This window comes from Phacochoerus africanus, chromosome 4 (genome assembly GCF_016906955.1).
Source record: "Phacochoerus africanus isolate WHEZ1 chromosome 4, ROS_Pafr_v1, whole genome shotgun sequence".
NCBI classification, from domain to species: domain Eukaryota; kingdom Metazoa; phylum Chordata; class Mammalia; order Artiodactyla; family Suidae; genus Phacochoerus; species Phacochoerus africanus.
The window spans coordinates 88863618-88880887 of NC_062547.1; the positions used below are offsets into that span (position 1 = coordinate 88863618).

Below are 17270 nucleotides of genomic sequence, written 5' to 3' on the forward strand. Positions count from 1 at the left end.
AAACAAACAAAAAAGAATATAGTGAAAGATTCAATAAAATATTTCTCAGCAACACTATTTCATTAGCTACTTATCATTTCTAAGAAGCCACAAGTGTAATGTGGCCTCAGGGTCAAGATAAAGATCTCAGAAAGATTTAAGAAAGTGCTTCTCAAATTCCCCTGGCTAGACAAAAGGTTTCTGAGAATCTTAAGTGTGTCTCCTCATCTCAGCTAGATAAAAGGGCTTTTGCAAGAATAAGAATATTGTCACATAGCACTCTGACCTGTAGCTCAAAGTGGCATATCTGGAAGGGTCATCCCATGTTTTTAAGAGAAAAGAACGAACAAAAGCACCGCCAGCTTGTACTCAAAGGGACAGGGACAGAGAGTTCAAACTGAAGCCACAGGGGTCCTAACCACTTATAGGCAGGAAGCCGGCTGAGCAAACTATTCAGCTACAAATTAGCCCTTTTCCTAACAAAAAGGAAGAAAGACCCAGAAGGTGGAGCTAAGAACTAAGTTAGGTGCCATCACGTGAGAACTCTGAAGACCAGTTATCTGCCTCCCATGATCTTAAGGGTGATGTCAACAGGGACAGAATAATTGCGACAGCTAATCCCTTCCAAAAGGTGGGGATGAGCGCATGTGGAAAGCAGGGAAATCTGAACTAGGTTTGTTATTCAGTTAACAGGGTCACCTTCGAGTAGGTTTTATGAAAGGAGGACAAAGGATTCAGCAACATGGAAGCTACTGAAAAGCAGTTTGCAGAAGGGTGTGTGGGAAAGCCTTAATGCAGCAGGTTCACTTCAAGAGTGAGTAGAAGAAAGGACAGCAATGGTAGGAGCATAGTTTTTGGATCTTCTGAATTCCCATATGAAAACAGAGCAACAGGATAGCACAGCCATGGACAACATTTACAACAAAAAGTGGTGAACCTCAAAGCACAAAAGCCTGGAGACCTGAACAGTATCAGCATGTATGTGGGAAGAAGGAGGGGAGGGGGACAATCGAATGGCAAACACATAAGGATAGAAAGGATGGTGGATGGTGTCGCCAGGGTTTGGTGGGAGGGGGAAACAGAGCTGCTGTTCGATGGATGGAATTACAGCTTCGTAAGATGAGGACAACAATGTAGACGTACTTAATGCTACTGATTGTACACCTAAAAATAATTAAGATGGGGAGTTCCCACTGGGGATCAGCGGGTTAGGAACTAGTATCCCTGAGGATACAGGTTCAACCCCCGGCCTCACTCAGTGGGTTAAGGATCCTGTATTGCCCTGAGCTGTGGCATAGGTCACAGGTATGGCTCGGATCTGGCACGGCTGTGGTGTAGGCCTGCAGCTGCAGCTCCAATTCGACCCCTAGCCTGGAAACTTCCATATGCCACAGGTGTGGCCCCAAAAAGACAGAAAAAAAAAAGAGTAAATTTTATAGTATGTGATACATATTATTAAAAAATTCAGGATACTAATCTCACATACAAATGAGGATAGCAGGGCATTCCCACTGTGGCTCAGCAGTAACAAACCCAACTAGTATCCACAAAGATTCAGGTTCAATCCCTCGCCACACTCAGTGGGTTAAGGATCTGGCGTGGCTGTGGCTGTGGTGTAGGCTGGCAGCTACAGCTCTGGTTCAACCCTTAGCCAGGGAACTTCCATATGCCACGGGTGCGACCCTAAAAAGATGGGAAAAAAAGGAGGAGAGCAGTATCAAGATTAAATCATACAGAAAGATATTTTAATATAAACAAAAATATTATTCAGTACTACTAAAGAAATTTTTAAAAACCTATACAAATGAGAGGTATGATCATAGGTCAGAAGACTTAATGTTGTTATGATGTCAATTCTTTCAAAATGGATCTAATACCTCAGAGCCACCTCAACCGAGGAAAAGACAAATTCACTCTAAACTCAAAGGGAAATGTGAAAGACATAGAACAGCCAAATCTTGATAAAGGAGAGCCATGTCAGAGACTTTACACTAATCTGTTTTCTTCCTTTTTAGGGCCACACCCATGGCATATGGAAATTCCCCGGATAGGGGTTGAATCTGAGCTGCAGCTGCCAACCTACGCCAGAGCCACAGCAAGGCCACATCTGAGCTCAATCTGTGACCTACACCACAGCTCACAGCAGCACCAGCTTCTTAATCCACTGAGCAAGGTGAGGGATCAAACCTGCATCCTCATGGATGCTAGTCAGATTCTTTACCCACTGAGGCACAAAAGGGAACTCCCCCCTTTTTCTTTTTGGTCTTTTGTCTTTTTAGGGGTGTACCTCAGCCTACGGAGGTTCCCAGGCTAGGGGTCTAATCGGAGTTACAGCTGCCGGCCTTGGCCAGAGCCACAGCAACGCGGGATCCGAGCCGCATCTTCGACCTACACCACAGCTCACGGCAACGCTGGATCCTCGACCCACTGAGCAATGCCAGGGATCGAACCAGAAACCTCATGGTTCCTAGTCGGATTCGTTTCTGCTGCGCCACGACGGGAACTCCTCCAAAAGGAACTCCTACACTACCTTTTTTAAAGACTTACTATATAATTCAAAAATGAAACAAGCCATAGGGGCTGTCAGCGGGGAGGAAACTTGCTTTCCTGTTTCTATTTCCATTCTCTGGAAGCAGAACAGACTCTCTGACGTTTAATGGAAAGCAACATCTTTGGAAAACACTACCCAGAGGACTTCAGTTATAAACGTATCATTCAAAAGAAGGGAGAAAAAACAAATTATTTTTCCATTTTCAATTTTATTCAAGTACAGAGTTAACAAGTTTAAGTTTTCTACATAGGAAATGACGGGTCAACTTCAGACGCTTTGTAGAAAAATTAGCATTCAAGAAAAAAAGAACAAATATAAATTCATATTTGCCTTTGTGACTGAAAGAAAAAAGTAACTCTTTTAAAAGTTATCAAAAATTCAACCTTATCTGAGACCATTATAAATTTCAAACAGTAGATTTACCACACACATTACGTTTTCAAATTCTAACATAGCAAAACATAACCATGTAATTTGGCTACATCTAATTATTTCAAAAAAGTTTTAAAAAATTAACAAAGTTGCGACTATAAAACATTTAAATCTTTAATAAAACAAAACAATCCTTAAATTTCTTATAAATAGCTCTCAAGACATATATTACCCATCTGCTGCAAGCTTTCTTTACCTGAGAATTTCCCAGGATCCTTCACCACAAAGGATTTCGTTAATTCTCCCCAAATTTCACTCACATAAATATGATTCAACACCTATAAAAGTGGATGTGAACAAATGCATTCTTTTTTTTTTTTTTTTTTGGTCGAACCCACAGCATGCAAAAGTTCCCAGGCCAGGGATCAAACCTGGACCACAGCAATGACAACATGGGATCCTTAACTGCTAGGCTACCAGGGAACCCTGACAAATGCATTCTTAATCCATCGTTCCCCAATTAAGTTTTTGCTGAAAGAATTTTGCTGTCAAAAAAAAGAATACCTCTTTGGTAAAAAGCCAAATAGTTTTCCCCTGTTCAAAATGGACACCTCTGCAAATGTTTTACTGAGGAAGGGAGAGAAGAGAAAGAGAAAGAGAAAGAGTATTAGAATGGCTAGTGTTGGTTTAAAACATCGTGAAAACAGCTCTCCAGTCTTGCAAAGCAGGTCTAATATTGGAGCGTGCATCACTGCCTTGAATGCAGCACTGGATTAGAAGGTCTGAGGCTTCAAAAATACACTTCAATGGCAGGAAACATGGTTTAAAAACAAGGCCATGGGGATTTAGCAAATTAACGAAAATCCCCTGCAGAAAATGCCATGAACCCAGGGGCATCGGGCACTGTCCTTGAATAAGGAAGGCCCAGCGTGTTCCCTGGACCTGTGGGGTCTTGTCCCAAGGCTACACTCTTCTTAGTTTTAGCTTAAACCCTCTTTCATTTCCAAGAGGGATAGAACATGACCATACACCAAAATGAGATGCTCTTTAGAAAAGCGGTCAAGGGAAAAAAAGCTCTAGGCAGCTTAAACGCACACAGCTCTGGAATTCCCTTTGCAGGGTAACAGAAGCACCAATGGTTGTAAACTTTCGGCCAAAATTAAATTAGCACATAATCTTAAAAAGGCAGAAGGTGACAATTTGGGGATGGGGGTGGGAATTAGTACTGCACAGAGCTCATCATCCATCATCAAGGTGCCTCTGAGCAACTGGACATAAAACAACAGGGTGTGGGAGCCCCTGCTAGCCACAGGGGATGGGCACTCGAACCCCAGATCCCCAGTAACCCCGCCCACCATCAGCCCATCTGCTCTACAAAGGAGCTCTGAACACTTCTGGCCAACAATTCTTTCAAGCCATTTCCCAAGAAACTGTGAGGACAAAAAGCAAAACCAACTAACTGGGATCACAGAAGATTCGACCCAGTAATGACACAGCAGGGTTTCCAAAAGCCTCAGATCAGTCTCTGCCTGGTCTGCAAGCAGGTGACATGTCTACGCATACACAGCAACACTCCCAAAAGAATCCCTCCCGCTACTTAAGTCTCTTTACTCGTGAAAATGAGAGGGGAAAACATTTCCACATCAGATGAACAGCACAGAGGAAGCAAGCATTCACGGTTTTTAAAAATCTTCAGCTTTCTTCGATAAAGGAGTCTGACCAGCAGCTCTGGGAATGCACTTTTAAAACCGGGTATAAAAAACTGTAGGAAGCAAAAGTCTATTATTTAAAAAAGATTATCGGTGAGTTTACAAATGAACATCGTCCTTACAGCAACTCAAAGAGACTGGCACGATTTTTCCAGTTTCTTAAAACACAATAGCACAAAAATGGAGGTCCTTTAAACCCATGAATGTTGACTGATCACCTGAGTATTGTTTGCTACAATTAATAATCATGAAAGTCAACTTATTTATATGCACTCAGAGTATGTCCACATCTCTTGATCTCTCACATAAACTTGCTTAAACTTTGAGCTGACAATAAAAATTAGAGTGACTGTAACTCCATCTTTAGAAAGGAACATCATTAAGCACAAACCAAGTCTCTCTTTGTCTTTTTAGGGCCGCACCTAAAAATGGAGGTTCCCAGGCTAAGGGTCAAATCAGAGCTATAGCTGCTGTCTTATGCCACAGCCACAGCAATGCAGGATCCGAGCCGTGTCTGCAACCTACACCACAGCTCCCAGCAATGCCAGATCCTTAACCCACTGATTGAGGCAAGGGATCGAACTCTCAACCTCATGGTTCCTAGTCAGATTTATTTTTGCTGTGCCACAACAGGAACTCCCACAAACAAAGTCTTAAGCAGCTGGAGAAAATGTAGGTTGGTGGGGGAGTGGCCAGGGAGTGGGAGAGGTAGTGGGAAGGCAGTTCCGAGGGCCTGGCCACCGAAACGTCCTTTCCCTTGGGTCTCCCCCTGAGCTTCTTTCTGCACAGAGAGAGCCCAACAAAGGCGAGCTAAAGAACACAGGGCCTGGTCAGCCTGCCCTTGGCCTACCATAAGGGCCAATTCTAAAGTCACGCAGCTGGCTGCCAGACCCCGCTAGACCCCAGCAGGAAGAAAACACAATGAAACCAGGTACTGGGGGCAGGCTCTTGGCCTGCTTTGCCTCTTGGTCTTTGCTCAGGCCAAGCGCGACTTACCCAGAGCCCCGTGACACCCCACCAGCCTCTGCGGCCACCTCTGCACACCACCCACTGCCTCCACCTGCCCGACCACAGAGCTTCCACACCCATGGGCTTAATCAAGGGCTGGGACCCTAGAGGATCTTTGCACCACTGGGTTCAAAGAGCTCCTGGCCTGCAAAGAAATCTGATCAAGTTCACAAAACAAGGCTCTCTCACACATACAATGAGTGCCTTTAAAAAACCCGACATCTCCAGCACTGTAAATAAGGCAAGATCTCGGAGGAATTCATGCATGCTTTGCCGCCTCTGCCTGTTTTCTTGGGAGGAGGGCAAAGGAACCAGGTGGAAATAAAGAGCTGGATGACCTTCCCGGGCCAGCATTTTGGCCTCCCACAGCCCAGCTGAGGCAGGACCCACATCGGCCCAAGGCAGGCAAGAGGCGCAGAGAGCGGGCCACATCTTTTCACTCTGGGCCCCTCTCTGCCAGGGTGCCGAGAGGATTCTTTCCACCTGTGTGAAGTATAAGAGGCGGGCCCCCACCGTGTCTCCAGCGGGGTCTCCAAGGGACTTTGCATGACGTAAACTCTCCCTGACTGCGTATCAACACCGAAAGTGGGTGTTTTCTTGGGCAGGTGCCTGGAGTCAAGTTACCACCCTCGAAGTATGTATTTTGGAAATTTCTGTGGTTTCTGCTTATGGCTTAATGAAATACCTCCCCACCGGCCTTTTCTTCTAAGTCTATTTGGTCATGTCGACAACTTGTATAATTAAGAGGCCTGGTCAGCCCCGTTTGAGGTGCTGCCTGTGATCCTCACCTTGGTCAATCTATCCCCCCAAATCATAATGGACGTTAACAGTGTGATCACGTCACACATCTGGAAAACAAAAGCCCTTTGGCGTTTCCAGTTTCAAAGGCCTCAAGGGGAAGAAAACCTGGGTGACTTTAGGAACAGAAACAGGGGTACAGCAGGCTTCAATCAAGAAGCAACGCCCCCAGGAAGCTCCTAAAGCATCACTACCATCAACCCACAAATAAGTAAGAGCTACAGCCCCCCATCCTTTCGGCAGAGAAAACAACATGAACACTGTTCTAGAATCATGAGAAAAAACACCACGAGTAAGAGTCAGATTACTGCAGTAACTCGGATCAGGTGGTGATAATCTGGTGAGGCAACCACATGGCTGATGATGGCAAGTTGTGCTTTTTTTCACATTAGAACAAAGATGCTGAACCCAGAAGGGAAGAGGGGACCCCCTGGGAAGGGTACGGGCAGAGGGAAGTCTGTGATTCCCAGCATCACAACCTCAAAGGGAAACGTTTGGGGGCTGGGAGGAAACAGCACAAGGGTGGAGTTGAAAGCAGATGCTTCCTCTTGGATCCAATAAATAGCAGGGAACCGGGAGCAGGGGTCCTGCAGGCGAGGTGTGGGAGAGGGGGCTGCATTCAGTCAGGGGCTAAGGGCTCCAGAGTTTGTCCTGTTTTTCTATTTCAAGGAAAGGAAGAATAGGCCACACAAGGCAAGCTTGTATCCCTGTGATAAGATATTGTACTCCAAATTCTGTTTGGGTAAAAACATGCAGAAGGAAACTACTAGCCTAACCGTTACCCCAGTTTTGAGGGGGTAAAACACATACAAAATGGAACTCAGGAGCAGCCCAGGTGAACACTGCAATCCTTTGGGGACAAATTGGTAGTTTCTTTCCAATTTCAGAATTCAAAAGCTAATCAGGTGATTCCCCCCAGCCCAGAGTTTTTTTAGACCCACCAAAGCCAGCTAAGGGAGGCCAACTTGTCACAAAGTACCAGTTACTGCTCAGACTCCTGGGACATTTGTTCCAAGGATGTCGCCTCCAGCCTGCAGGCCTGTGGAACCAGGAAGATGGGTGGGACCTTCACACGGAGAACTGGGGAGAGGGACGGCAGAGGGGGGCGATGAGCGTGCCCAGGTACAAGAGCACGCATATCCAGCAGGAAGCCATCTTGACCCAGAAGATGGACCAGCTCCCGCTGAAGAAGCTTTCAATGTTGGCACTTTCATAGCTGTGGAGACAAGAGGCCCAGCTGTGGTCAGAACAAGAATCTTCCACTAAGTGTGTCTCTCCCTGCTTCCACCCCCTCCAGCCTTTTTCCTCTGGCAACTTCATTCAGACATAATTCACATCCATTTGAAGTATACAATTCAGGAGTTCCCACTGTGGCTCAGTGGGTTATGAACCCCACTAGTATCCATGAGGATGTGAGATCGACCCATGGCCTCGATTAACCCTCCTTAATCAGTGGGTTAAGGATCCAGAGTTGCCATGAGCTGCGGTGTAGGTCACAGATGCAGCTAGAATCTGGAGTAGCTGTGGCTGTGGCTGTGGCGTAGGTTGGTGGCTACAGCTCCGATTCAACCCCTAGCCTGGGAACTTCTATATGCCACAGGTGTGGCCCTATAAAGACAAAAAAATATACAATTCAGTGGCTTATTTTATGTTCACAGACTTGTGTAACTACCGCTACAATCAATTTTAGAGCATTCTTATCACCCCAAAAAATAAAACCTGTGCCCTCGGGGAGCAGCCGAGAGGCTGCAGGGGATTCTGCTGCTGGTGCTAGACCACAGCACAGACAGCAACTAGGCTGCAGCTGCCAAGAACCCTGACCTGTCTGCTCCCTGCACTCAGAGCTTTGGTTTTGTTTTGGTTAGCCAAGGAAAGAAATGAAAATAAAGCCACTGCATTTGGAAAAAAAAGAAAAAAAGAAACCCTGTGCCCTTTAGCTGCCCTCCCCCCATTCTGCCCCTCCTCTGAGCCCCTGGCACGCACTTATCTACTTTCTGTCTATATGGCTTTGTCTATTCTGGACATGTCGACATGCAGAGAATTATGTGGCCTCTTGTGACTGGTGTTTTTCACTCAGCATAGTGGCCTCCAAGTGTACCCATGTTGCAGCATGTAATCTTCCTGTATTCCTTTTTGCTACCAAGCTCTTCCATTGTGTGGGTAGAGCACCTTTTGTTTATTCATTTGTTACCTGATGCACATTTTTTTTTTTAAGGGCCTCGCTCAGGTTCCCAGGCTAGGGGTTGAATCGGAGCTGTAGCCACCGGCCTACGCTACAGCCACAGCAACGTAGGATCTGAGTCACATCTGCAACCTACACCACGGCACAAGGCAATGCCAGAGTCTTAACCCACTGAGCATAGGCCAGGGATCGAACCCATGACCTCATGGATGCTAGCTGGGTTCATTATCTGCTGAGCCACAACAGGAACTCCCTCTGATGGACATTTAGATGTTTCCATTTTGGAGCTATTATGAATGATGCTGCTACGAACATTTGTGGACAAGTTTTTGTGTGGACACACGTGTTTTTCACACCTGGGGTGTATCCTTAGGAGTGGAATTGCTGAATCATAAAATAACCCTGCATTTGGCATGTTGACTAATTGCCAGACTACTTACCAAGGCAGCTGCACCATTTTACCTACCAGGAGTACGAGAGGACACCAGGTCCTCCACATCCTTGACAAGATCTGTTTTTTTGTTTTTTGTTTTTGTTTTTTGCCTCAACTATGGTTCCCTTCATCATTTCTTAAGCTTCCCAAGCCAAATTTGCCAGGAATTCTCAAATTATCACTGGGAAGCATTAGAAGTTTTAACACCTCTTCTTCCTCAGGAAGAACTTCCTGAGGGAAGCCTTCCCCATCTCGCTATTTGAAACCACCGCCCCCTCATCCCCAACTCCACGGGGTACTCCGCATTCCTCTTCCTCATTTTATTTTTCTCCTCAGTAGTCACCACCCTCTGACACACTGGATTTGGTCTGGATCACCATCGGTCTGCACCATTAAAATGCAGGCCCTGCCTCCCACGGCAGCATAGCACGGAACAGCCACTCAAATGTTTGTTGCACAATGAACCTAAATGTTTATCCCAAGCTATTCTTTTTTTTTTTTTTTTTTGGCCTCACCCCCTGCCAACGGAAGTTTTTGGGCCAGGAATTGAAGCTGAACCCCAGCTGCAGCCTACACTGGATCTTTAACCCACTTCATCGGGGGTGGGGGGGGGGATCAAACCCGTGCCTCAGCAGTGACCTGAGCCAAGGCAGAGACATTGGATCCTTAACTCATTGTGCCACAGCGGGAACTCCCTAAGTTATTTTTAATATCTATTCAGGTATATCCTAATTGACAACAAATTATGATTCAATAGAAAGTTTGGATCAAAGAAGGGTCCAAAAAAATAAAAAAGAAAGTCCATATGGAGTTCCTGTCGTGGTTCAGTGGTTAACGAATCCGACTAGGAACCACGAGGTTGTGGGTTCGATCCCTGGCCTTGCTCAGTGGGTTAAAGATCAGGCGTTGCTGTGAGCTGTGCTGTAGGTCGCAGACGTGTCTCGGTTCTTTTGTTGCTGTGGCTGTGGTATAGTCCAGCAGCTGTAGCTCTGATTCGACCCCTAGCCTGGGAACCTCTATATGCTGTGGGTGTAGCCCTAAAAAGCAAACAAACAAACAAACAAAACAAACAAATAAACAAAAAATCTCCATGTAATGACAAGGAAAGTTAGGCCCAGCATGTACTGCTAAGTTTAAAAAAACAAAACTAAACTAAACCCTCAAAGGGGAAAATATGTGTAATCACATTTATGTTTAAAAAAAACTGTATAGACTTAAAAATAGAGAAGAAATGAAAGGATACATGCCATAGTGTTAGCGGTGGTTATGTGGCAGAGCAGGGGTCCACTGCTACTTTTCATACTTTCACATTAACTTTTTTCGTTTTTTTATTTTTATTTTTTAAATTAAAAAAAAAAATTTTTTTTTTGGGGCCAGAGTGTGCAGTAGCTTGATGCAGGATCTCAGCTCCCAGACCAGAGACTGAACACGGGCCTCGGCAGTGAAAGCACTGAGTCCTAACCACTAGACCACCAGGGAATTCCAACATGAGTTTTTTAAGAAAGGTGATTCAAACTTTTATAATGAAAGTCTAAAAATAAAATAAACTTTTAAAAAAGACAAACAAAATACAAAGTAGAAAAAAAGAGTATCTTCTCTTCCTAAAAGCAAATGACTGTGGAGTTCCCATTGTGGCTCGATAAGAGTTTCCATGAGGATGCAGGTTTGATCTCTGGCCTTGCTCAGTGGGTTAAGGATCTGGGGTTGCCTCAAGGTGAGACATAGGTTGCAGATGCAGCTCAGATCCAGCATTGCCATGGCTGTGGTGGAGGCCTGCATTTGCAGCTCCAATTCAGTTTGCCACAAGTGCAGCCTTAAAAAAAAAAAAAAAAGCAGATTTCCCATCGTGGTGTAGTGGTTAACGAATCCAACTAGGAACCATGAGGTTGCAGGTTCGATCCCTGGCCTTGCTCAGTGGGTGAAGGATCCAACGTTGCCGTGAGCAGTGGTGTAGGTCGAAGACGCAGCTCGGATCCCGTGTTGCTGTGGCTCTGGCGTAGCCCGGAGGCCACAGCTCCCATTAGACTCCTAGCCTGGGAACCTCCATATGCCGCGGGTGCGGCCCTAAAAAAGGACGGAAAAAACAAAACAAACCTTCCAAAAACATCGAGGACAATGGGCTACTTACTTGAACCAGTTGGTGATGGTCATCATCACATAGAGGGAAGCCAAGAAGAACACAAAGTGGAAATAGGAATAGGTGTAGACGGTGCTCTTCTTCTCATCGTAAATCACCCGAGGGCCCTCTTTCACATTCTGCTGCTCTTCAGTGTCTGTGAACCACAAAGCAACCACAAGCTCAAGGCATGACCACATGCATGCTTACTGCTTCCACAAAATCATACTTGATAAATTCCATCCCAGGGGCTGTTGCGGAGAAAGTATGTTGAAAACCATTTGCACCCTCAGGCAATGTCATCTATGCCACAGGCCCCAAACCTCTACCTCACCCCCAGAATGTTCCATAACAGGAGGAGTTACCTCATATCACATTTATTTTAACTGACAAGAGCCCGGAAAAACATTAAATTTAGTATAAGCGCAAAAGAAAGTAAGAGCAGAGCAAGAGTCCTTAAGCCCCTGGGATCTTCCAATCCAAGGAGAAAAGTAAACTGAAATTTCCACATTTTCATTCCTTTAAAAAATGTGCTTCCTGCTCCTCTAAATCTCACTGTGTAATTTAACAACACAGTGAGATTTAGAGGATAAATGTGAGCCGAAATGCAGACTATTCCTTGCCTGCCAGAACACCAACACAAACAAATCCCAGCAACTCCTCGGGAAGAATGTATAAAGTATATAAACAATAAACCAGCTTCCGAATAAAAACTCCCCTTTACCACTCAAGTGATTGGTGTCTGAATCCCTAACGCCTAGAGCTACAAGTCTGTAGGGCCTCACAGAGGCACAGCAGCAAAGTTGGCTACTTACCCTCTCCACCAGAGCTGAAGCAAAAGCAACACCGGGCTACCTGGGAGGGCAAAACCAACAAAGTCAGAAGGGCTGCTTTCTGCTTTTCTATTTCCCCATCAGTAAAGCACTAAAAGCCACCTATGCACCAAACCTTACGCATCAAAACTACACGCCAAAGCCTGAACTGCACATTTTATCCCTTAGAAAGGTTCTAAGTGTCTGTTCTTCCCAGATGCTCTGGGGGCTGTGATAGGAAGCACAATGACATGGAGATGAGCCACTCAGAGTCCCTTCAAAGGCGCTCCCTTAGCCACTCAAGAGCTGTAAGCAGTCCCTAGAGTAAGCAGTCTCTAGAGGGCAGCTCCGGGCTTTGTCTCAGCTGCAGAGTCACCCTGCCCTAGAGCAAGCCCTTGCTGGGCATCCCTGGAGTGACGGCTTGTGGCAGGGGTGTAAGGCACAGCCAATGGCCCCTGGGGGTAGCTCTGAAGGGTCCTTGTCTGCCCTGATCACCTGAGGGGTCAGCAGTGGCTTGGTCCAGCCTGCAGTGCCCTCTGACTTCACTTTCTGCCCAGTTCTGCCCCACTCCCTCCCCTTCTTCCACAGGTATTGACCCCTAACAAACATTCTACACATCAGGCTCTGGCTCTGTGGCTGCTTCTGGAAAACTCAACCTGCAACACAGAGTGAATAAGACAAGTTCCCTCATTCACAGAGCTCTGCTCTACTTGCTACTTCATTACAGCCTCTTCGGCGCCTGGGGCTGGGTCATTATGTTGTTTACAGTTGAGGAAGGTGGGGTCAGGCAGGTGGAAAAACCAGCCTGAAGTCACAAAACTAGCTTAGTGACAGAGCTGAGAGGTGAAGGCAGGATGGGAACTCCAAGGTCTGTGATTCACAAGAGGCAGTAGGTAGCGTGTGTGATGTCTAAGAGATGGTAGAGCCACCAGTATCAGAGAGGGTAAGACTATGGGATCTGGAGCCAGGAGACTACCCACATTTCCTATTAAAATCAGGCTCTGATGCACATCAGAACTGCTATGAGATACCTCCTCACACCACCCAGAATGGCCATCATCAATAAGTCCACAAATAACAAATGCTGGAGAGGGTGTGGAGAAAAGGGAACCCTCCTACACTGTTGGTGGGAATGTAAATTGGTACAGCCACTATACAAAACAGTATGGAGATTCCTCAGAAAACTAAATATAGAACCACCATATGACCCAGCAACCCCATTCTTGGGCATATATCCAGACAAAACTTTCCTTGAAAAAGACACATGCACCCGAATGTTCACTGCAGCACTGTTCACAATAGCCAAGACATGGAATCAACCTAAATGTCCATCGACAGATGAATGGATTAAGAAAATGTGGTATATACACACGATGGCATACTACTCAGCCATAAGAAAGAACAAATGAATGCCATTTGCAGCAACATGGATGGAACCAGAGATGCTCATACTAGGTGAAGTGAGTCAGAAAGAGAAAGACAAATACCATATGATATCACTTATATCTGGAATCTAATATATGGCACAAATGAATCTTTCCACAGAAAAGAAACTCATGGATATGGAGAACAGACTGTGGCTGCCAAGGTGGGGGAAGTGGGATGGACTGAGAATTGGGCGTTAACAGATGCCAACTATTGCCTTTGGAATGGATAAGCAATGAGATCCTGCTGAATAGCACTGGGAACGATATCTAGTCACTTATGATGGAGCATGATAATGTGAGAAAATAGACAGAATGCTATAAACCAGCTCTAATGGGAAAAAAAAAAAAAATCAGGCTCTGAACTGACTACCTCTATGGAGATTGGAGTGGTGGGGACAGCAAAGGATGAGATGCTTTCCTCTGAAGAGTCTTTGGTACCTTCTGAATTTCATACCATGTTTCTGACCTACTCAAAACAATAAACTTGATTTAAAAAGAAATCAGGTTACAAAGAAGCACTACAGATGCAAGAAGGACCCTGTTGAACAGAATAAAAAGCACTACCTGTACTAAGACAGTCTGGGAAGTGCTGGGTCTTTAACCCTCTGGCTGACAACATTTTTACTACAAAGAACAGACAGCCAGGACAAGGACATGGAGCCTTCATCCCACTCAGACTCCTCAAATCCAAGCCCTTGCCTCCTTCCTGCATCAAGGAAACTTGTCATAGAGGGACTGGCCTTGACAGGATCTTGGATCAAGTGACATAGTCTAAGAGTCACGAATTTATTTAGTGGGTACAAGAAACGGTAGGCGCGGGGGGTGGGGGGTGTCCTCAGCTCTCTTGAAGACTAAGTTACCACAAGAAACGACAAATGTATATCCTATAAAACGTGATGCAAGGAGTTAACCAACCAATTTCCATCCTGCTTGCTCTCCAGTTCAGAGAGAAACACTGGGGCTCTTTCCTTGGAATGAGAAGAAAAACATCCTCTCTTAAATTTAACCCGGAGACTTGCTGTTCTTTGCACTTTAACTCTATACACAATAGGGATATTGAAACCAGAGGGGGGTGGGGTACAACCTCAGCAGGGGGCCACCCAGTCCGTGGAGAGAACAAACGCCTGCCTTCTTGAGGCCATTCTCTTCTGTATAATAGGCAGTAACTTATTCAAACTCAGCACAGTTTTCTCCTTCTTTAAGTGACAGATAGAGCTGGTAAATGATACTGGCAGATGGACAACCCCTCATAATAGTCCACTATCTCCAGGTCAGGTGCAGGGGAGGCCCATCCCCAGAGCCCCAGCTGCAGAACAAAGTGCCCATATCTGGACAGACAGCAAGGCTCTTCCTCCAGGGAAAGCCTGGAGGATGCAGCCAGGGGTGGCGTGCCAGGCAGGGGCAGCACGCCAGGCAAGGTCGGTAGTAGGGCCATCACAGAGCGGCTGAACTCTTGGGCAGCGGTGGTTAGGAGAACTTTTGGAGCAAGGGTACATGGTTTACAAGCTGCTAAATCAAAAGTTTAAAAGATATAACTTCTCTGTTTCTCCCTTCCTCTGTAAAATGGAGATAAAACCTTCCTTGGGTTTCTCTGAAGATGAGAGGAAATCACAGATGTAGCACTTAGAACAGTGCCTGGCGCACAGCAAATGCTCTCAAGTCTTAGCTATCATGGGAACTTCTTGTTCTTTCTACACTTTTGGGTTAGGGCTGAGTTTCCTCCTGGCTGTCTCCATCTAATTAGATCTTTCATGGCCTTGGTAGACGTTCCACTGAGGGCCCCAGAAAGATTTTTGCACAAGAGAGAAAGTGATAGACATTCTGCTGATCAATGGGCATCTGTTATCCATGGGATTCTCAGGATGCCCACTGTTGTTCACCCTTCTTCACTCAGGGAAACGGCCACCTGCTGGAGCTGATGCAGTGAGCAAGGTCATATACAGACAGTGCTCAACAGGGTGGCTCAGAGCAGAAGCTTGTTCCTCCCCTTCTCCATTTTTCTCTCCTCCTTCGAACAGCTACTACACAACCTCACAGTTGTGCCATGCACGGAAAGCACACAGGTACAGACTGGGGAAAGGGCTAGAGGTTAAAAAAACCCACGCACATTCTGTTTCGGCAGAGGAAAAGAGCAGAGAGCAGCTTGACAAGCTACCCAGGCCACTGGTGAGAGGAGGGTGACCAGATGCCACACTGGAGGCCAAATTTTTTGGAGGAAAATTGAGGGTTTATTTTCCCTTTTTTGGCCACCCAGATGGAAATTCCAGGGCCAAAGATCAAACCTGTGCCACAGCAGTGACCTGAGCCACAGCAGTGACAATTCCCAGATCCTTAACCCACTGAGCCACCAGGGAACTCCTAAAGGATTTATTTTAATCCCACAGTATATTCAGCACATTTCTTTTTCTGTAAAAAAACTGTGTTCTTTCCCAAGGAGCAAAATGGGATCACGGAATGCAGACCAATAAAGTTGCAAATAAAATAAACATATACAAAGCTTTCCTGAAAAACAGGTCTTCTGAGATGGAGCAGGACCAGAAAAGGACATGAACTTACTTCCAGTTCAGGAGCGCCGTATCGCCCTTGCAGAGCATCGGAACTTGATCTTGTCGTTGATGTCAAACTAAGAGACAAACAAAAAGGTCAGCGGAGCACATAACATGTCATATCATATCCAAGGAAGGCAGAGCTGCCTGGCCGAGGCTCCAACAAGACACTCTAACCTACAGTTCTGCTTAAATCAAAACAGTCTATTTTAGGAGTTCCCGTCGTACGTGGCGCAGTGGTTAATGAATCCAACTAGGAACCATGAGGTTGCAGGTTCGATCCCTGGCCTAGCTCAGCGGGTTAAGGATCCAGCATTGCCATGAGCTGTGGTGTGGGTCACACATGCGGCTCTAATCCTCCATTGCTGTCACTGTGGTGTAGGCCAGCGGCTACAGCTCCGATTGGACCCCTAGCCTGGGAACCTCCATACGCCTCGGATTCAGCCCTAAAAAGACAAAAAGACCAAAAAAAAAATTTTTTTTTATTCCTGCTACTTTCCGCATACCTAGCCTACAGGGGTAAAAAAGTATTTATTTTTCCTGAGGGAGAAGAAAGGACTATTTGAAGCAAAAATCAAAATATACAATATACGCAGTTAATCTATAAAGATTCATTTAACAAATATTTACTGAAGGTGTGCCATGTGCCAGGCCCTGTTCTAAGCACTGGGGACTCCATGAAATACAACAACCCTGCCCTCCTGCAGCTCAGGCACTCGTCTGGAGGTGGGTGAGGGCGGCTAGCAGAGAGGCAGGAATTTAGCAGGCTCATTTCCACCAAATGAACCACAAGAGGCAACACTGCCTTCTCTCCTCAGTCTCATCCTCTTTCGTAAGGAGAGGAGAGATCAATGAGACGCAAATGAACAATAAAAAGCCTTCCCCATAAAAAGGTCCTCAGGGATCCAAGAGCATCGCCTCTTTTGTGGTCCACTCAAGCCCAATACCATCACTTTCATTTCTGCGTGGAACAAACAGCTGTTAATGGATGCCCACTCCACTCCCACGTCCTGGCTTTGAGCCTGGTCTGAGGAAGGACAGAAACACTTCCCAAAGGCTGTGCACTCGAGACGAACACACACCTTGCTCCTGCTTTCGAGGCCGAGCTACAGTTTTGTGCATATGAATTAGGATTTATTGCAGTGTTTCCAAAGAAGAAAATGTAAAACTTTACGAAGACATCAATGCCCAGAATTTTCATCTGAAAGATGATGTTTATTTTTTAAAAGGATTTGAATAAATATTCTATTTTATAAGTTCTTGGGGATAAAATGGTTTCAGAAAAGCAAAGCTCTTGATCCGAGCACCTCTGCCACTTCACTCCCATCATCAGAGAG

The 17270-nt window shown here is 45.7% G+C and overlaps 1 protein-coding gene across 1 annotated transcript in view; it reads right to left on the minus strand.

The window, feature by feature from the left end:
• Positions 1-3221: 3221 nt before the first annotated feature.
• The window catches only part of SERINC5 (serine incorporator 5), a 117692-nt gene continuing 103643 nt past the window's right edge, over positions 3222-17270 (minus strand). Inside the window, exons 9-12 of the mRNA XM_047778190.1 lie at positions 15944-16010; positions 11964-12003; positions 11161-11305; positions 3222-7633 (exon numbers count right to left, since the gene is read on the minus strand). Coding sequence (XP_047634146.1) covers positions 7486-7633; positions 11161-11305; positions 11964-12003; positions 15944-16010 — 400 coding nt within the window. The 3' untranslated portion in view covers positions 3222-7485. The remainder of the gene's footprint in view (positions 7634-11160; positions 11306-11963; positions 12004-15943; positions 16011-17270) is intronic.